The following is a 21,587-nucleotide window of genomic DNA, read 5'->3' as shown; positions in this document are numbered from 1 at the left end:
AATGGGGGTGCTTTGAATGCTGGAGCCCTGACACAAAGTCAATGGGGAAGCCAGATTCTCTTAACAACCGCATCCCTAACTTAACGGCTTCAGCGATTCATGTGCCAAATGTGGCAAGGAAGGTCCTAAAATGTGGCACAGCTCACTTAAGAAATGTTTCACAACAGAAACTCTGCTCAATTGCGGTCGTAAGTTGAGGACCGCCTGCAAATTGAAAGCATAAGATGAGATCCGCGATCCTCTTCCAATCCTGAAGGGGGCGCAGCGCTCCCCTTTTGAGGAAGACGGTTATGAGCAGCTCTGCAATTTCGGATCTCGGATAATGCCTGTCTGATGACGTCACTCACGAACACCCGCGCGGATGAGGCCAATCGCTCCGCCCAGTTGCTGGAGCAACCATCAAAACTGTGCAACCAGTTTTGATGCCCTGGTGAACGACCGTTGTCGTTCATAGAGCTAGAAAATGAGAGTCCCACCTCTGCAATGATTTTTGCATGTAGTGTATATACCTCAACACGTTCCTCTTTCCGAAATTCAATCGACCATGAATCGAGCCTGTCACCTCTGACGACGCCGAAGGATTTCTATGACATAGCTCTTTTATATATAAAGAGTTTAGAATCAGAAAGTGTAAACCGAGCTCTATTCTAAAATATCGTAGATCTATAGTCCGCCTTCGGACCTTCTCTGTGGCTCTGTTTCCGCCCGGACGGAAAAAGTGACCGGACCTTTTGGAGGCTGTTGGTGGGGGCTGGTATTGGTGTTGCTCGTGTCTCGCCTCTGCCTCATGGCTTTCAACTTCGGGGCGGCTGCTGGCGCCGCGGCCGCCCCAAACCCGGCGGGTGAGTGTGGAGGCGAGGAGGGAGGCCAGAAGGCCTTGCCGGGACGAGTTTCCGGGCCGTGAGGGGGGAGGGAGGGAAGGAGGGAAAGCTCCACCCGTTGAATGCCTGCCTGGCTCTTGGAAACCGTGGCGGGGAGCGGAGGAAGGAGTGAGGAAACCCGCCGGGGTCTACGTGAGGTGATATTGTCGGTTTATTAAACCGCCGGATAGTTTACCTGAAGGGTTCTGGGCGGTTTTTGCGATTTGGGCTCGCTTGGAAACCACAAAGAGGGAGAACAACGAGGGAGGAAAATAAAATTACCTCACGGAAAATGGGGGGGTGTTTCAAGAAAAATGGAGGAGGGGTCAAGAGCCAATTCTTTGAGGCCGCTTCCAGCAGGCAGGGACCCCCCAACCAGCTGCCTACCAGCCCCGGCGAAGGAGCGGAAGAAAACTTGTACAAAAAATGTGGTTTATTTATTTATACAGGCGGTCCTCGACTTACAACAATTCACTTAATTACCGTTCAAAGTTACACCGGCCCTGAAAAAAAAAGAGACTTTATGGCCGTTTTTCACAGTTAGGACCTTTGCAGCATCCCCATGGTCACGTGATTAGAATTCCGGGTTTTTAAGAATAGAAACAGTACCTTAATCTGAAATGGTGTTGAGCAGGGGGCTGGACTAGAAGACCTCGAAGGTCTCTATTCTATTTCATATTTTCTATTCTATTTTCTACTCCATATTTTTTCTATTCTCCATATTTTCTATTCTACTTCATATTTTCTATATTATTCTCCTATTCTATTCTACTCCATATTTTCTATTCTACTCTCGATATTTTCTATTCTACTTCATTCTATTCTATTCCTATTCTCCATATATTCTATTCTATTCTCCATATTTTCTAATTCTACTCTACTCTATTCTATTCCTATTCTATTCTACTCCATATTTTCCATTCTACTTCATATTTTCTATATTCTACTCCTATTCCTATTCTATTCTACTCCATATTTTCCATTCTACTTCATATTTTCTATATTATTCTCCTATTCTACTCCATATTTTCTATTCTACTCTCGATATTTTCTATTCTACTTCATTCTATTCTATTCCTATTCTCCATATATTCTATTCTACTCCATATTTTCTAATTCTACTCCATTCTATTCTATTCCTATTCTATTCTACTCCATATTTTCCATTCTACTTCATATTTTCTATATTCTACTCCTATTCTTATTCTATTCTACTCCATATTTTCTATTCTACTCTCAATATTTTCTATTCTACTTCATTCTATTCTATTCTTATTCTATTCTACTCCATATTTTCCATTCTACTCCATATTTTCTATTCTACTCCTATTCTATTCTACTCCATATTTTCTATTCTACTCCATTCCATTCTATTCTATTTTTATACAGGTAATCCTCAACTTACAACAGTTCACTGAGTGACTGTTCAAAGTTATGATGGCTCTGAAAAGAGTGATTTATGACTGTTTTTCACACTTATGACCATTGCAGCATCCATATGGTCATGTGATCAAAATTCAGATGCTTGGCAACAGGTTCATACATATGAGTGTTGCAGTGTCCTGGAGTCATGTGATCCCCTTTTGTGACCTGAATGAGGAAAGTCAATGGGGAAGCCAGATTCACTTAACAACCATGTTACTAATTTAACAACTGCAGTGATTCACTTAACGTCTGTGGCAAGAAAGGAAAGGTCACTTAACTGATGTCTCGCTTAGCAACAGAAATTTTGGGCTAAATTGTGTTTGTAAGTCAAGGACTACCTGTATTTGGCATTTCTGGACTGCCTCTCTTCCTCAGATGAGGACTCTGGGCGGTGTGCAGTACAGTATCAAAATATAAAATGGCATATGAGCATTCAAAAGTTTAATTTTTAAAAGATTGTAAAATTATTAGAAATCAACATTCTAACACCAAGCTTTGAGGAGCCTTGCAGTGACTTTCCATAGTTCTGTTGATTGGAGCTGTTAGGAACACGTGTTCTTACATCCCTGAAAAATTTCTTATGTTCCCCTTTGGTCACCATGATTAAAAAAAGATGTTGAGACTCCAGAAAGAGTGCAGAGAAGAGCAACAAAGATGATTGGGGACTGGAGGCTAGAGCATATGAAGAACCATTGCAGACATTGAATATGTCTAGTCTAATGAAAAGAAGGACTGAGGCTGACATGATAGCAGTGTTCCAATATTGGAGGAGTTGCCACGGAGAGGAGAGGGTTGGCCTGCTTGGTGCCTAATGTTGGTTATTAAAATTAAGTTGTCCTAAAGAATTAGGAACAGAAAAACTCTTGTGTTTTATAATTCCTGCTATTGATATTATTGTATTTCTTCTAGTACTAAAGAAATGGATTTATTGCTTCGATGTTTGATTTCTTACTGACTCTACCTTGCTTTCTTTATGCTTCCCACTCATCAGGATTTGGTGGGCTTGAAGCAGCAAATTCCACTGCCACTGGGTTTAATTTTGGGGGTTTTGGATTAACTGCTAATCCTGCAGTGAACTTTAATATTGGGAATTTTGGTGTCTCTACTACTTCGGCGCCACCATTTAATTTTGGTAACAGTCTGGCCAGCGCAGGTAGAGAATATTAATGTGATGCTCATAATTATTTTGTTTTTGGAGGGATCCAAGAATTCAGTTTATACTTGCCAGTTTTTTAAAGTTCATCCATGAACGAGTTGCATTAAAATCTGTAAAAAGTCCTTCAAGCCAAGATTTGACAAAACATTTCTCTGCTTTTATTATTCATTTTAAAAATAATTTACATATGATTTTCTACCTGAAATGCTTTATTTATAAAAGAAAACCCAGAGTTTATGAAATGGACAGCCTATACATTTAATAAATAAAATGTATAACTACCCCAATCTGTTATGACTCTGGGTGGCTTACAAAATATATTGGAAAAATAGTCTGCCTTACAGTGAAATGGGCAGCAAGATTAATAAATAATAATAAAGTACAATTACCAGTAGACCAGAATAATAACAGTCAAAAGCAGAACATTGTTCAGGGGTCATCATCCAAGCATAAGGTCTGAAGTTATAGCCAGGTCTTAAGGATGCACTAAATAGTTCCAGAAATTTGCCAGATTTCTTCATTGTTTTATCAGTGATAATAACTAAAAATTCAGCTGTGCTTAGAGATGTAGGAATTATCATGAATAAGTGTTCTCATTTCTAACGGTAGCTGCATAAAAAATAGCAGAAATCAGGTTAACTCAGTGGCCAAGAAATTAAGCATGATGAACTGAGAGCAAATGTAAAATTTGCACAGAGCTGTAAGTTGATTTTTAATGCATTTCCACTCAGATAATAAATGCATAGCAAGAAGGTACACAGTCTTGCTGATGGAAGGGACACACATATATACACAAAGACTTGTGCAAATATGTGTGTACATGTAAGGTAAATAGTGTTCTGGCAAATATTCTCAGTTATACTTCTAGTGTATGTCTTTGAGTCTGTGTATATGAGCATGTTTTCAAATCATATGGATCAAGATTGGGATATGATTTTTTTGCCCAAACAAGATGAACCCAATTACCTTATAATACTTGCAGGGATACAGGGTTGTAATTCTATGGCATAAGGGCCAAAACTATTTCATAATTTAAAGGTATTTGTTTCTGTTTCTTGAATTCTTGGACTCTGCTACATTTATATATATTTTCCATTTCCTGTGTCTCTTCATTGGATTTCAATCATGAATCCACCATGCTTTTCTCAAGGTTCTGTGGAAAAACAAATTGTATACGATCAGCACCCAAAAAAAAAAAAAAAATTCCCGGCTGGCTCTGATTCAAAACATTCAACAACAAAGACTTTTTGTTTAAAAAAAATCTATTTTTGCTGACTTTAAGAGTAATTTTCTCTGTATTTACCTCTATTTTTTGTATATTTCTTTTGTATTAATTGTTATAGCTGCTCGTATATGAAATTATCTTCATTTCATAGTTCCCTTCATTTCTGTGCTATGTATGCAGACATTTCAACATTCAATGCATTGTAAATTCACATTCACTGTTAAAACAATCACCATCTTAAGTAGTAATCCTAATAACTCTGTTTTGTGATTCATTGGAATTGTTTTCTCAGTGTGCATTTTCTGTGGAACTGGTTTGCAAGGAAAAATGAAGAAGGATACAGAAATGTGATTTGATCAGTTCAATTCATGTAGAAACTGTGCTGCTTGTTTAGATAGGCTCATAGAACTTGCAAAGATGGTTCAGCAGTTATTGCTATCCAAGTAGCAATAACAAACCACTTCTGATCCTTCCCATATATATTAAATTGTTTCCCTGTGCTTGAGAGAGTCCCAGAATTATTAATCCATCCCACTTGCTTATATATGGTGGGACTTCATTAACATGTTCTCTCTCCTAGCATACTTTAGCTAATCTGGAAAAGAAGTTTAACAGGATTTGATCTGGTTAGTATTTAGATGCAGGTTAACCTGGAAAACTGTAGGCTACTCTGAAAGTTTGAAAACAAAAGTCCTGCAAGAAAGTTATAATTAATCCTTATCATGTTCTTATCAAGATAACTACATGAGGGCGTTCATAAAGTTTCTAGGAATTGAGCTTAAGTTCACTTCCTTCCTTCCTTCCTTCCCTTTTTTCTTTCTTTTTCATTACCACTCTCAGTGACTCTGGGCGGCCTACAAAAATTTATTTATTTATTTAGTGTATGGCAAATACATGGATTTATCAGACATTGGGCCGGAGTAAGCCCTTGATGGACATTTGGACACAATGTATTTTGTTCAGGAGCACCACAGTTACACTGGATGGTATTGTATGCTGCCGTAAAGTCGATGAACACATGTGGCTTTTAAGTCTTGCTGGAAACCAGCCTCGATATGTCCTGTTAGGCCCAATCTGTCTTGTATCAGTTGCCATGTATTTAGAGAGCCAGGAGTTCTGCAAAGATGTCTGGTTGCCAGCTGTCATTAACTGCCAATTCTTCAATGTAGTCTGGCTGCCAGTTGTTGCTAGTCGTTTGGTTCACACTACCATGCAATCCAGGGTGCACCATGAGGCGAACTAGCATCACACCCCTCCAATATACAACATAAGAATAATAACACCCCCAGCCTGATAGCAACAGAAAAACTGCTTGATGGGCTTCATCCTGCTGTGGGTTCCTTTAGGTCTATTGGCAAAACCAGGTCTTTGGGGTCTTGCAATAGAGGGTCAAAGTAGGGGGGGACTATCTAATCTCTGCAAGGATGATATTCCAAAGGGAGGAGGAGCCACCACAGAGAAGGCTCTTGTGGGTCCCACTGGGTGTACCTCTTTAGAAGAGGGAACCCACAACATTCCTTGCCTCCCTGCTCTAATGGGTCTGGTTTACATGACTGGGAAAAGACGATGCTTCAAATAATTACAATGATTATTTAAAAAAAATGTTTTCATTGTATGGTTGGCTGGGGAATACTAGGAGTTGAAGTCCACACATTTTCAAGCAGACAAGGCTGAGAAATACCAGCCTTCAGTAAATATGTCTCCTCCTCATCCGAATTGTGAGCAAATATATATTTTTACTAGATTTTCTCCTTCCGCCTAAAAAAGGGTCACAAGTGTATGTACATTTTCTCTAACGATGAACTAATGCTGGCTATTTTCTGCTGTCACTGGATCTTGTGTGAGTATCAGATCACATCAGCCTCATTCATTTGTCACCATCTCTCTTCTCCAATCAGCATGCTGTCATTGAACAATTGACTGCCTTGCAAGAAGTGATCCTCCTTTTAATTTACATAATTTGGTTTCCTAGGAGCTTTTGGGGGCTTCGGGACCAACACCACCACCCCGGGATCCACCTTCAGTTTCTCAACTCCTACAAATACAGGTAAGTGGCCGAAAGTCACCTATTGTTCTCGCCCAGCCTTGGCAAGTAGTGATAAGATGTTTCCTTGCGAGTAAAACAAACATTTTGATAACAGGGCGGGAACAGTCTTTTATTCACAGGGATAAACAAAAAATCAAAACGTAAGTAGTCCCAATAAACCTCGGTTTATCCAAGAATTCTGAATTGTTTGCTGTATGTTAAAAACAAATGGTCTGTGACAACTGGCCATGCCCAAAGCCCTCCTATTTATTTTCCAGCCAGGGAGGGGCTGGCTAATATTTGCGTCTGCCTCTCCCTGAGAGCCGGTTTATTGTCTTCCATTACTCCTCTCCCCTCCCCTTCACATGTATCTGGGCCCCATCTGTTCCTCCCCCTCACCCAGCTCAGGCCCCAAAGGCATCTGCGCCTCTACCTGGGGAGGATGGACACCCCCCCGCTGCCTCTGATGCTGTCTCTTTATCAGAGCCTTCCAAAGGCTTCAAAACTGGCCCAGGCTCTCCCTCCACCTGCTCCTCATTGACTGCAGCTATCTCTGCTGGCAGGCGAGTCAGAACACCTGTATAGATATGGCTTTCTGATTAAAATACATGCGCATTAAGGGAAATTAGCTTGCTTCTTGGCTGACGTTCTCTCTCCTTCCTCCAGGGTTGTTTGGAGCTACCCAGAACAAAAGCTTTGGGTTTGGTACCACCTTTGGAACAGCACCAACTACAGGAACTGGGCTTGGCACCGGCTTGGGAACCGGTTTGGGATTTGGTGGTTTCAACACTCAGCAGCAACCAAGTAAGTAGCGGTAATACTTGACTTAACGACCACAATTAAGCCCAAATATTTCTGTTGCTAAGCGAGACAATTGTTATGTAAGATTTGTATCATTTTGCAACCTAAGGGAATCACTGTAGTTGTTATGTTAGTGACACGGTTGCTCAATGAATCTGTCTTCCCCATTGAGTTTGCTTATCAGAAGGTGGTAAGAGGTGATCACGTGACCCACGGGACTTTGCAACCATGATCAATATGAACTAATTGCCAAGTGTCCGAATTTTGATCACATGACCCCGGGGATGCTGCTACGGCCATCAGTGTGAAAAACGGTCATAAGTCACTTTTTTCAGTGCTGTTGTGACTTTGAATGGTCACTAAATGAACTGTTGTTAAGTCGACAACTACCTATAGTTAGAGGTTAACTATTTTCAAAGAGTTTATGTAAACTCTCTGTGTTAAGCTGGAGAAATCTCCCTCTTCAACAGGATAGTTTTCTCGTCTTCTTTTGACCGACCTGCAGCTAGCCGGGGCGAAGCCACTGTTCTCCCACCCCTTTGTGAACTAATGAGTGCTCTGTGGGCGAAGAGACAATATCCTCAATCAATATTCCAATCAGCTATTTCCAGAAGTCATCACAGCTATTTCTGAACAGGACTTTGAAATAATAAAAAAAAAAAAGACGCTGAAAGTGTTTTTGATGAAAACGTAGGATCACATAGAGCTTGTCAATCATCACTGATCAGACAATACAAACCTGACCTACTGCAGGAGCATTCTGGGAAATGCCCCAATTCATTTGGGGCTGTCCCAGGTGAGACAAAGCTGAATTACGTTGTCGGAGGCATCCCAATGCTCATTCCTAGCTGCTCTTAAATTTGGTTTGGTTTTTTTTTGAATCTGGGACTTAAAACAGTCATGGGACTTTTTAAAGCAACTTTGCATGCTCCCTGGAGTTTTCAGAGAAAAAGGAAAAGTCCATAAGGCATTTCAGTCTTAACAACTGGTAATGCCTGAAACAAAAGTTTCCAGTATAGGTAGTCCTTGAGTTACAACCATTCATTTAGCGAGCATCCAAAGTTACAGTGGCGCTGAAAAAAGGTGACTGGTTCTTGCACTTACAGCCCTTGCCGCATCCCCAGGGGCACGGGAGCAAAATCCAGGTGTTTGGCAACTGGAACACATTTATGATGTCTGCAGCATCCCAGGCACATGTGATCCCTTCTACAACCTTCTGGCAAGCAAAGTCAATAGGGGAGGCTAGATTTGCTTAATGACTGGGATTCACTTAACAACTCTAGTTATTTGCTTAAACCACTGTGGCAAAGAAGGTCATAAAAATCAGGTGGAACTGACCTAATGACCACCTTGATTAGCAATGGGAATTCTGGTCCTAATTATGGCCTGTGGTATTTAATCATCTAAAGTCACCTGGCTGTATTTCATGCCTGAGGCAGACCTAGAACTCTTCATCTTCTGGTTTCTAGTGGTGCCTTTAACCACTAGACCAAACTGGCTCTCTAATTCTGTAGATCAGTGTTTCTCAACCTTGGCCACTTGAAGACAGGTGAACTTCAACTCCCAGAATTCCCCAGCCACTAAAGAATTGAAGTTGTTGAGGTAATTCCCCGTTAGGAGAATGAGCGTATACAGGGAGACGTAATGAGAATAATGTTGAATAATATACACACAACACACAGATACACTGTACAGTAAATGTAGTTTTTTTACTTCCAATAAACGTTTAAGCAAAGTTCAAACACAGTCCAAGTCATTCACAGTTAAATCAGTCAGTTTTCAATCCAGGGATAATCCAATAACAAAGTCCAGTATCAAAAAAAGTTCAGTAACAGACTTACATCAAATCCAAGAATAACAGTCAATTAGGAGGAACGGCAATACTCTCCAACAGAAGGGAACAGAAACTCACTGAGACTGAGACTCTCTTCTGAGACTAAACAACCCAGGTTTCTGGCTCCATCTTATGGCCGTTTTGTAGACTTGACCTGCCTTTTAATAGTGGATCTTCTAATCCAACTTTAGCACTTGGAGGTCTCTTCAGCCAGCCTGCTCAAGCCCCCACACAGTCCAACCAGCTGATCAACACAGCCAGTGCGCTTTCTGCCCCCACCCTCTTGGGAGATGAGCGAGATGCCATTCTGGCCAAGTGGAATCAGCTGCAGGCATTTTGGGGCACAGGCAAAGGGTATTTCAACAACAACATTGCCCCAGTGGAATTTACGCAGGAGAACCCATTCTGCAGATTTAAGGTAGGAGGTCTTTCTCTCATCCTTGTGTCTGAACTATTGAACTATTACCATCTGGCAGACGGTACAGAATAATAAAAACAAGGACAAATAGGCTTCTATCCCAGGGCAGTAGCTCTTTTGAATTCTGTTGTGTTGGTGTGGTGTTGGGGGTTTCTGGTTCAATGTGTGAAGGGTGAAGGATGTGTGTTTGTGTTAATTTTCATGGTCATGGTCATGATGTGCACTGAAGATGGTGTTTGATTTCATTGTATGAGGTGCAGTGACAATAAAGTAAACTAAATCACTAAAACTGGATTGAAACATTTGGTTGGCTGGCTGTGGGTGAGCTGTTCCGTCTGATGGGAATTTAAAGATAATCAGCTTTAATCTGTGTCAGCTCAGTGTTCACTTTTAATGTCTCCTTAGCACTTCTGTTGATACAGAAAAAGAATGAGCATCTGCAACTGAAAAGACCGTTGTCTCTTTTACAGGCCGTGGGCTACAGCTGCATGCCCAACAACAAGGACGAAGATGGCTTGGTGGCACTAGTCTTCAACAAAAAAGAAACAGAGATTCGTGGTCAGCAGCAGCAACTTGTGGAATCGTTGCACAAAATCTTGGGTTCAAACCAGACGCTTATGGTCAATGTAGAAGGTGTAAAGACAATGCCAGATGACCAGTAAGACAATTGGGTACTCTATATAAACCCAGAAAGAGCTGTGGGGGCGCAGTATTTCAGACTAACAAGAAAGATTTTTTGTAGCTCAGGATTGGAATGAGGGTCCTTGGTGCTCTCTGAGCTTGGTGGTTTTCTTACAGATGTTTCATTACCCAACTAGGTAACATCATCAGTGTTGATAATGTTACCTGATTTGAGTAAGAAAACATCTGCAAGAAAACAAGCTTAAGAGTACCAAGGACCCTTCATTTCAGGCCACTTCTGCCCACAGCCTGGAGTTCGATTCTGACCAGCTCAAGGTTGATTCAACCTTCCATTTTACCATGGGTAAAATGAGGTCTGAGATTGTTGGGGGCAAATATGCTGTCTGTAAACCGCTTAGAAAGGGCTGTAAAGGACTCTGAAGCGGTATATAAGTCTAAGTGCTATTGCTATATTTGATCCTATCAATAAACAGCCTGAAGTTTCCCAAACCAAGGCTAAACTTAAGATTTATTGTGTTTAGATGGCCTCCGATAAAACTCTCATTCATTTGTCCTCTGCCCATCTGCTCAATAGTCTGGTTCACACCCCACACTTTAAGAGAGAGGGTTTTTTTTCCCCCTGAATGCATCGGGTGAACTCCATCGTTATTTTTAAACAATGGCTTAGATTTGGGTTGTATGAAGAGAATTGTAGTTTATTCAGTAAATGCTGGCTAAACTAAACTGCAGATGTGTGGAGTGCTACTTCTGACCTATTGGTCTCCCTGGTAGCAAAAAAAGTGAAATTCATCCAGAGGTTTTTCATCCTGGGGAAATTCACCTGTACCTTTTCCCTCCGTACTATAATCCAATAAGACCCAACAGAAAATGGATTCTTTTTCCTGCACTCTGATTTTCAGTGCTATGAGATTTTCCTTTGAAAACAACAGGAACGGGGACATCTTACTTCCTTAAAACATTCAGTCGGTTGAAGTTTGCGGCGTGCCACTTGACGCCAAATAACTACATAATTCAAAAATCTTTCATAGGTTAATCCTCGACCTGCAAACATAACTGAGCCCATAATTTTGGTCATGGTCATTAAGCAGGCTGCCATGTGATCCCATCAGATTTTTACAACCCAAAATGCAGCCATGTGACTACAGAGAGGCAGTCATCAGAACTTCAGATCTTTTTCTGAGGCCTATCGTAACTTTGAACAGTTGCTAAGTGACCAGTCGTAAGTCAGGGCCTGCCTGCCTTCCTGCCTGCCTGTCAAATCTGAATCTTTTCCCTGATCTTTTAGGACAGAAATAGTGATCTATGTGGTTGAACGGTCACCCAACGGGACTTCCAGGCGGGTTCCAGCCACCACCCTGTATGCGCACTTTGAACAAGCCAACATCAAAACCCAGTTGCAGCAGCTTGGCGTGACCCTCAGCATGGCCAGGACGGAGCTCTCTCCAGCACAGGTTAAGCAGTTGCTGCAGCATCCTCCTGCAGGTAAACCAGGCTTGGGGTGGATAATCAAGTATTCCTCTCGTACAAGTGAGCGAATGAATGGGTGTTTTTAAGGAAGTGAGTGTTTGAGCAGTTCTTGGAGCAAATGCCTTATAAAGGAAGAGCTAGCTTTGTAAACAAGGATGAGGACTCGGTACTTTTGACTGCAAATGGTCTTCTCACTAAATTCCTGTGAGGTTGTTTGGACAGTAATTACAGTTTCAAAAGATACTGCATTAGGACAGGAAGGAAAGAATATTTGTTGAGTCTGTCAGCACTGAACATGAAACCAGTGAGAGGCCACTACCTAAGAAAAAACAATTTCCTGTGTTTGTGTTACATTTAAGCAAGGGAAACTCTATCATTCAGTTGTCTTTGACCCATTAAGGAGAAACTGCCTTCCCTCCCTCCCTCCCTCTCCCTCCCTTCTTTCCTTCTCTTTCCCTTCTTTCCTTTTCTTCTTTCCTTCTCACACAACCTCCCTCCCTCCCTCCTTCCTTTCTCACACAACTTCCCTTCTTCCCTTCTCTTCTTTTTCACACAGTCTTTCTTCTTTTCCTTCCTTCCTTCCTTCCTTCCTTCCCTTCAGCTTCCTTCCCTTCTTTCTCTTTGTTCTCACACAACCTTCCTCCCTCCCTCTCTTCTCACACAACTTCTCTTCTTTTTCACACAATCTTCCTTCCTTCCTTCCTTGCATCCATGTTTTATATGGCTTCTCATATCACATAGTGCCGCTAAGCAGCCTACAAAGACTAAAACTACAAACACGCGCGCACACACTCATACTAATGTAACCCCTGATATTAAAGGATTTGGGGTTTGTTACATGAATGAGTCTCAGAAATATGATTATGTTATTTATTTACTTATTAATCAAATTTATATAGCTGCCCATCTCACCTGAGACATTTATATACACTACATTTGCTTATATACACACCATTCCTTTGTATTAGAAAAGGGAATCTTTACATGACCCTGAGGATCTGGTTTAAATTGGTTTACCTGCTAACTTAAAAGGAAAAGCTCTTAGATCTTAATTGGCATGGTATGTTTATTATTTCAACTAGAATTTCCAGTATTTTACCTAAACTTTAAAGATTAAACCATAAGGGGTATTTCCTGTTCAAAAGAAAGGCAAACCTTTTTTTTTAATCCTTTGTTATACTAATAAAAGATGGAGAAGAAATCAGCTCTATTCTTCTCCCTTTTACAGGTGTTGATCCAATCATTTGGGAACAGGCCAAAGTGGACAACCCAGATCCTGAAAAGTAAGCGGGCTTGCAAGATGACTCATAAGAAGCTTACCTTTGGAGTAATTTGCGGAAAGAATAACAACATTTTCCAGAGGAGGGATGGAGAAATTGAAATAATTGGTTCAGAAAATAAAACAAAACAAGATTCTTGCTGCAAAGCGGCTGCTTTGATGTTTGGAAGAAGCTTTTTTCTCTCCCATATTAAATTACCTCTTTCCTTCTCATCTCCGCAGTTTTGTTCTCCATTCCTTTTTCCTTCCCTTCTTTCTTAGTCGGTCTTCATTTTTCTTCTTTTTGTTAATGAAAAACATCTAATTTTATAAAGTAAATCAAAGGCTCCTAATTATTTCTGTAGGAAATGTTGTATTTTTTTTTCACTCCTTTATGATGTACAAAAACATTATTACTCCGCAGATTCATAGCACTCCTATTTCTCCCCTGGCACCAACAGTATTTCATGTAAATGAGTGTTTCTCAAACCTCAGTGACTTTTTAAGACGTGGATTCCAACTCCCAGAATTCCCCATGGTTGGTTTGAGAAACACTGGCTAAAATTATTGTTCAATCTACGATCTGCAAGGTAATAATTGCCCCGCCTTTTAAAGTGTGTATTTTAATTTTTTGCATTTATGTTCATCTTACTTTAGGATAAATAGCTTTATTAATTGGTTTTTTAATTGCTCTCTGTGTATCACACCGGGGCTCCTTTGGCAAGAAGGGATTGATGGCAACGGTTGCCATTCCTCTATTTTTTGCTGATTCCATGCTCTTAACGTCCGCAGGCTGATTCCAGTCCCAATGGTTGGCTTCAAGGAACTCTTAAGGAGGTTGAAAGTTCAAGACCAAATGACAAAGCAGCACCAGAGCCGGCTGGATGTAAGTGTCTGCTCTTTGACCCCATCCCTCTCTTCTGAAGTACTCAAGGCTTGACCACGGATGGTGGAGATGGCAGTAGCACTTAGACCTGTATACCGCTTCATAGTGCCTTACAGCCCTCTCTCCACCTCCTCCCCCCTGGCTCTCTGCTCCCCACTTGTCCATCTTCTTTACGAGTCCTATGGGTGTATTTTCTTCTTCTTTGTTTATTATTTTTTTCTATTATTTTATTTTCGCTTTGTTTAAACTTCCTTTTTTATTATTGTAAGCCGCCTAAAGTAATCCCATGGAGAAATAGGTAGCAAATAAATGTAATAATTATGGCAATATTCAAGTGTGGGGTTTGTCACAGATGAGTTTTAGTGCATGTGTGTGTGCATGCATGTGTAGCTAGACAGAGAGAGAAAAAGAATTGAGAGCGATCATTTATTTCTAAAATGACAGTGACTCCAAATGGAGTTGCTTCCAGTTCCAGAAGTACCCAAGAGAAAATGGAAAAGGTGAAAAGATTCTAGGGATGGAACCAAACTGATTGTTCAAAGTGGGTTTCTTTGTCTGTACATCTGAGCCAATCTTTTATCTGTAGATAATATCAGAAGATATAAGCGAACTTCAAAAAAACCAGACTACAACCATGGCCAAAATAGCTCAGTACAAGAGAAAGCTAATGGATCTTTCCCATCGAACGTTGCAGGTAAGCCTGTGCTTGCAGATTTTTATTTTTATTTTTGCCTTTCAGTAAAAGAAAATAGAGCCTGTTTGCATTACATAAACTTAAAAATGTAAAAGATCCAGAAAACTTTAGTTCAGTCAGGAAGTCAACCTGATGAGATGGCTGGAGAAGAAAGTATATGCTAGTCCAGTGATGGCTAATTTTTTCGTTGTCGTGTGCCAAAAGTGCGCACGCACATGTGCCTGCACCCATAATGCAATGCATGTGTGACCTCCTCTGCCCCCCCTGGGCATGCATGCACGTCTCCCACGTGCCTGTTTCCCCCTGCGCATGCGCGGCAGATATCTGACAATCGGCTGGCTGGTGGGGGCGCATGCACATGCACAGTGAATCAGTTCCAGGCAATGGCTCACGTGTTGGCAGAAATGGCTCTGCGTGCCACTTCTGGCATGCATGCCATAGGTTCGCCATCATGGTTCTAGTCTAATAAATGTTCAGAAATGCAATTGTACTCTTAGAGTTACATTTTCCAAAGGTTGCAGTGCTGTTTTAGCCATTTATTAAAGTTATATGTAGTCCATCTGCTAACCTACAAAAATATATGTATTGGGAACAAGAATATTCATAAATATAATTTAATGTATGCATTAAAAATAGGATATATAATATATAGTAGAAAATTGCTTGATGAGGAGAGAAATGAACAAAACATTTGTAAAGGGAAATGCTTATATTAAGAGAAATATACATAGAAATACTTCCAGATTTTGGCAAGATTTTGCAATCGGTGTAAGAATGGGAAAATAATTAGCTAAATAGAGACTTAATTGCTAAGGTCTGCTACAAATCCATTCTTTTCTCTCCTCCCATCTATTATATATAAGATAAAATGGTGCCAAGTTCTGCAACCTTAATATAGCTAGCCAGGTGAACTATGCCCTTTCTCTCTTAGTATATATGTTACAGGTTTTACATCTCACTGTGAAACCTTCACATTGCCCTTGAGGCTAAAAGTAGGTAGTAAGCAGCCCTCACCAATCACAGAGAAACAGAACAACATTGTGAACTGACCAGAGGTGCTTCTTTATTGTTGCTTGCCTGTTTACAGGAATCTGGCCAGGCTGACTACATTCTACTGGTAGAAGAGAATATTTATAGCTCAGGGTTGAACTTTGGGATCCTTGGTGCCCTCTGAGTTTGGTTGTCTTCTTGCAGACATTTCGCCTCCCTGCAAAGGTTCCAAGCTCATCAGTCTTCTCACTCCTCCCCCAGCTGGAGGTTCCACCACAACGTTCTTGGAATGCTGTGGGATGGAGCTCCGTCGGAACAAACCTGGGCCAGGTTCTCCCTGCTTCCCAAAGGATTAATTTTCTTTAGAGAGTGCAGCCTCTGAGACGTGTAATTATTTTTTGAAACATTTGTTGCAGGTGTTAATCAAGCAGGAGATCCAGAGGAAAAGCGGGTATGCCATCCAAGCGGACGAGGAGCAACTCCGGGTGCAGCTGGATACCATTCAGTGCGAACTGAACGCCCCTACCCAGTTCAAGGTGAGCAGCTCAGAAGGTTGCAGTGAGACCCACCACAACCTCAGACAAAACTAATCAGAACAGATTCCCAAGAATGGATCAAATAGATTTCTGTATTGTTGATTGCCATGTTACAAGAATCTCGCTAGATTGTCTGCCTTCCCTTGTTAAACGGCAGGCCTAAGCGATCGACCTTTGGTTTCTCCTACCAAATGGACTCTTAAGATGGAGCGACCTTTAACACACACATACCCCAGTCAGGGTGTCTTCTCCCAGATAGTCCACCACACCTGGTGCCCTACAGGTATCCCTCAAATTACGACCTACAATTGAGCCCAAAATTCCCATTGCTAAACAAGACAGTCGCTTAGTGATTTGTGCTTCATTTTACAACCTTTTATTGCCACCGTTGTTAACTAAATTGCTGCAGTCCTTAAGCAAATACGGCTTCCCCCGCATTGAGGAGCTACAAACAATGGTCATATGACCCTAGGGTCATTCAACATAAATACCTGCCAGTTGCCAAGGGCCTGAATTTTGATCATGTGACCACGGGGGATGCTGCAAAGGTCATAAGTGTGAAAAGCAGCAATAAGTCACCTTTTTTGGTGTCATTGTAACTTCAGTCACTAAAGGAATGGCTGCAAGCTCAGGTCTACCTGTATGAGCCTTCAAAATGAATGTTTACATGCCATATCAGTCTTAAATTGCATTTAAGCTATTGGGAAAAGACCTCTGCTGTTTCTGAAGCTCCCTTGAGGGTTTCCAGAGAGATGCATCCAGTTTTAATAGCAGAATTCCTCTTTGAAAACCTTGAGTAGCAGATTAAGCCTGTGGTCCTTGAACACCTATGGATTTGTTTCAAATTAGATTAGATTAGGAACAGAACAGAACAGCTTTATTGTCACTTTGAATGTACGCTAATCGGCGTACATTAAAAATAAAATTTCATTGCATACAGCTCTCAAAGGGTCTCCACCTCCAATATACATTACCTAACCATGACTGCAACTTTAGTGAGAAGTTAATGAATTAGATCATCTTTCACCGTACCCAAACGCTTTTAAATTGTAAGCGATGAAATCACACTTTTGAATGCTTTTCCATGCCAAACAACAACAGTGAAGATCCCTTCCATCTGAGGCACTAATTTTATACACAGAATGGATTTTTTTGCAGGTAGGAAAATGTAAACGAAATAACACCGCTCGCTCTTCGTCCTTACTTCATGAATGCCTAAACCAGATTTGAATTTTGTAACTATCTTTTCCAGGGTCGGCTGAATGAGCTGATGTCACAGATCAGAATGCAGAACCACTTTGGAGCTGTCAGATCCGAAGAGAGATACTATATTGACGCAGATCTCTTAGGGGAAATCAAACAGGTGTGCAGTGGCTGGTATTTATTGTGAACCAAATCGATGAACATGGGGCTGAAATCTTTGCTTGAATCAATGAGCTCACCTTCCTTAGTGACTTTATCTAGATTCTTTATCATTGATTTTGAAAAAAAAACTGAATTGTAACTCTCTGTAAACATCAGACACATACAAAATCTATTATGAGTTATACTGGGACTCATTCTAGAGTTCCATCGTTAAAATAGCTATTTTGTGCCTTTAATGGTAATATTTCTCACTATTGGCAACTTTAAGAAGCTTGGTCTTCAACTCCCAGAATTCCCATTTCATGCCTTCTGCATCCAGTTATACAGACCTCAACTCCTAAAAAACTCAGGAATAGAATTCAGGGAATTAGTGTGTGTGTGTGTGTGTGTGTGTGGATCTTTGGTTATTCGGGTTTTTTCCCGCGTAAGATTGGAAGTATCTAGGCAACATTTCGATGAAGTCTCATTCATCATCTTCAGGCTTGTGTCTTCGGCTCTGTACTTCTCAGAGTGAGGAAGACAGAGCCGAAGACACAAGCCTGAAGATGATGAATGAGACTTCATCGAAACGTTGCCTAGATACTTCCAATCTTACGTGGGAGAAAACCCGAATAACCAAAGATCCACATACTAATACCCGCGAGAACCTCAGAAAGTGTGTGTGTGTGTGTGTGTGTGTGTGTGAAGGCTATCTATACTGGGAATGTCTGATTTAAAATATAATAGCAGAACCGTTAAGATTCTTGCATAAAAAGAAAAGAGCCAACAGTTTTTTTGTTCCACCATTGTGAAGGATGGTGTGAAAGAGGTAACAGTACTTTCATTTTTGATAAAATGGCTTAAGGAAACTGAGAAGCAAAATTTATGGTAGGGTGTTTAAAATAGAACCATCCTGTTCTCAAATAAAATCTTACAATGAAACCTTGCTGGAATGAGTTACATTCAGAACCAGAAATGCCAGTAATAATATTTTGTTAAAATGAACATAAGCGACAGAATGTTGATTAATGTTAATTAATTCTGTAACTAATTACAGAAACATGGTTGCATTAATAAATTCTAATTTGGAAATGTTGTGAAATACATGAATAGTTCCCGGAAATAATTGCTTCAAAATGAGAGCAAAACACCACAAGTTTCAGTGTGAGTTCCTCTAACCTCTTTCCAGGATTCCTTTCCTCTGATTACATGCTCATCTTTCCTCTGTCACCCCCATTTGAGATTTCAGAGAGAAGGGTGAAATTTGTGGGGGGGGTTTCAGTGTGCTCATAAAACGCCAAGTGGCAATGTTCAAAATCTGAGCAAAGCTTGGAATACATTGGAGCCAATTTGATCCAGTGGTTAAGGCATCAGGCTAAAAACTGGGAGATTGAGTTCTCGTTCTGTCTTAGACATGAAAGCCACCTGGTTGACTTTGGACCAATCACGCTAGGACAGGGGTCTCCAACCTTGGCAACTTTAAGCAAAGCTGGCTGAGGAACTTTGGGAGTTGAAGTCCACAAGTCTTAAAGTTGCCAGGGTTGGAGAGCCCTGCTCTAGGAGACCATGGATTCTAGTCCCACCTAGACATGAAAGCCGGCTTTTGGCCAATCACTAGGAGGTGATGAGTTCTAGTCCCATCTTAGACATGAAAGCTGGCTGGGTGACTTTTGGCCACTCTCTCTCTCTTCAACGCACCTCACAGGGTGGTGGTTATGGAGAAAAATAGGAGGAAGGAGGTGGTACATTCACCCCCTTGAGTTATTTATAAAACGAATAAAGACAGGATAAAAATAACATAAATAAATGCTCAAAGGAAGCAATCTATATGCAATTTTCTCTTTCTCTTTTTTAGCATTTGAAGCAGCAGCAGGAAGGACTGAGTCACCTGATCAGTATTATAAAAGATGACCTGGAAGACACAAAGCTGATAGAACATGGCTTGAATGAGAGCATTCCGGTTAGAGGGGGCATCTTCAGTTGATCGATGGGTCCTTTCCATTGACTCTATACCTTGTTTTCCTTCACTGAAATTCACCGGGTGGTTCTTTGGACCATAAATCTTAGTGAAGGTTCTGAGAGAGTGCCAGGTATTTGGCACTCTACCCTGAAGGTCAAAAGGGATAAAGGTTCTAGGAAGAAAAACCAACTGCACTTGATTTTAAGGTGGAAGGATACTTTAGAAACCGCTCTGTGATTTAAGCCTGCATTTCTATTATGTTCAACTAGGTCTCGGTTTTGTCTCTTGATTTTCCGAACAACACTTCCAGTGTTCAATTATTGGTGGGGAAAATAACACACCTACTCTGTATGAGAAACAACACAAAACAACTGGTTTAAAGGTGAAACACACCTGCCAATGTTTGGGAAAGAAACACAGGGCAAAAGTGTGTTCTCCACCCCACCCCACTCCACCCACCTTGTGCTTAACAATAACAAAACTCTCATAATTTTATATCAGTTTATCAGAATTTACAATGTTACTGAAAGGTAATAAAATCTGCTTTCTTTCTGTTATTTGCTCTCTGTAGTGGATGACTTGTTTTCAAGATTACTACAGATGGGAACTGGGTCTAGGAGTTTTAATCTTGCCCAATCACTAATTAATCTGTTGGCCTAAATATCCTATGAGATTTGGAGCTACCAACATCCCTATCCACCACCTTCTGCTTTCAAGTAATACAATAGAAACCTTCATTTGAAGCAGTGCCTGTAGCTTTAACCCAGGACTCTCCAAACCTGGCAACTTTAAGACTTATGGACTTTAACTCCCAGAATTCCTTAGGCAGCCATGCCTCTCTGGGAGTTGAAGTCCACAAATCTTATTTGGAGACACACAACCCCCCCTCCCACCTTTTAACGTCCTTCTCCTAATGTATGGCACAGAGGAGGAATTGTGCCCTCTGTGTTATATTTCCTAAGGTGAAAATGAAATCCTGCGTGCGAAAAGTTTTTTTTTTTAAAGTATTGCTTTACTTTACCTAGTGCCAACCTTTCAGATTTCTTGGCAGAATGAAACAGCAGCTCCTGTTATTAATTGCACCAGGGAGAATAAAGGCAGACTGTCAAACTGGACTGTGCTTACAAGTAGTTGGCTGCACTAAGTCATCTTGGCATCACTCCAAAATGCAAATGATCCATATCCAACTGGAATGAAAAACTGTATTTTTGAAATTTAGATGAGCAATTATGGTTAGAACCCAGTTTCGACCATTCTATGTTATTGCCTCTGCACAATGGTTTTGAAAAATTAAATAACTGTATACTATAGTGGTTTTGGAAAAATCTTAAACTGTTTGACAAATCAACATGCAAATGAAACAGACCTGAAACAAAGATACTTTTTGATTTTGGATTAGACATGATTGTGTAAGACTTAATTTTAAACCTTTCTTTTGCTAATGTATTAATCAGCCAAACTTGGCAATGATAACATTTTTTTTTTATTTGACCCACGTTGAAACTGTAACATAAAGGAAATGTCTGGTCATTGGATACTGTTGATAAAACTTTATTTGTATTATGCTTTAAAATGGAGTAAGACATTAAAAGCAATGTGGCTTTGAGTTTTTTCAAGCACTTTTAAAAAAAGCTTCAATGCTTGAAATTTACTGAGGGGGAAAAAAATTCAGATTTTTTTTTCCTGTTGAATTAAAAGTAAAAATAGCCCCATTTGCAGCAGTAAATAATTCACAATTTGGAGTTAGCTCAGAGGCAGATTTTGGAGTAAAAGAGGAGTACAGAATTAGCAACCTTGTTTTGAGGCAGCAGGTTTTACCCTACTAGCCCAGTTCATGGTGGCTTTGATCTTCACTAGGAAGGTGGTTGTTTGACTAGGCGGAATGCCTCAAGGAACTCATTGAAGTCGATTTTCCCATCCTTGTTGAAATCCATGCTGCGGGCCAAATCACGGATGTTTTCATCGGAGATATCAATATTCATATGGGCACTGAACAGCTTCCACATTTGATGGAACTCTTCGAGACAAATAAATCCTGCAGGACGAGAACAAAGCGCAATCTTTC

At 40.6% G+C, this 21,587-nt stretch overlaps 2 protein-coding genes across 3 annotated transcripts in view; one reads left to right on the top strand and one right to left on the bottom strand.

The window, feature by feature from the left end:
* The first annotated feature begins 712 nt into the window (after positions 1 to 712).
* On the top strand, positions 713 to 21,128 carry NUP54 (nucleoporin 54). 2 transcript variants are annotated; one of them, XM_087935769.1, is made up of 13 exons: positions 730 to 842; positions 3,277 to 3,438; positions 6,639 to 6,713; positions 7,359 to 7,496; positions 9,519 to 9,745; positions 10,216 to 10,403; positions 11,673 to 11,869; positions 13,083 to 13,137; positions 13,905 to 13,998; positions 14,585 to 14,692; positions 16,099 to 16,218; positions 17,471 to 17,581; positions 19,418 to 21,128. In XM_087935769.1, the coding sequence occupies exons 1-13, from the start codon at positions 788 to 790 to the stop codon at positions 19,544 to 19,546; spliced, it is 1,659 nt and encodes a 552-aa protein (XP_087791895.1). In that variant the 5' UTR covers positions 730 to 787; the 3' UTR covers positions 19,547 to 21,128. The 2 variants fall into 2 exon arrangements, with proteins under 2 accessions (XP_026572919.1, XP_087791895.1); XM_026717134.2 differs by lacking the exon at positions 3,277 to 3,438 and having other exon boundaries at positions 713 to 842.
* The window catches only part of PPEF2 (protein phosphatase with EF-hand domain 2), a 30,149-nt gene continuing 29,619 nt past the window's right edge, over positions 21,058 to 21,587 (bottom strand). Inside the window, exon 15 of the mRNA XM_026717210.2 lies at positions 21,058 to 21,557. Coding sequence (XP_026572995.2) covers positions 21,376 to 21,557 — 182 coding nt within the window. The 3' untranslated portion in view covers positions 21,058 to 21,375. The remainder of the gene's footprint in view (positions 21,558 to 21,587) is intronic.

Source organism: Pseudonaja textilis, chromosome 6 (genome assembly GCF_049901715.1).
Source record: "Pseudonaja textilis isolate UNSWEBS1 chromosome 6, rPseTex1.2, whole genome shotgun sequence".
Classification (NCBI taxonomy): domain Eukaryota; kingdom Metazoa; phylum Chordata; class Lepidosauria; order Squamata; family Elapidae; genus Pseudonaja; species Pseudonaja textilis.
Note: the sequence above shows the minus strand (reverse complement) of the source record. Positions and strands in the feature narration are given on the sequence as shown.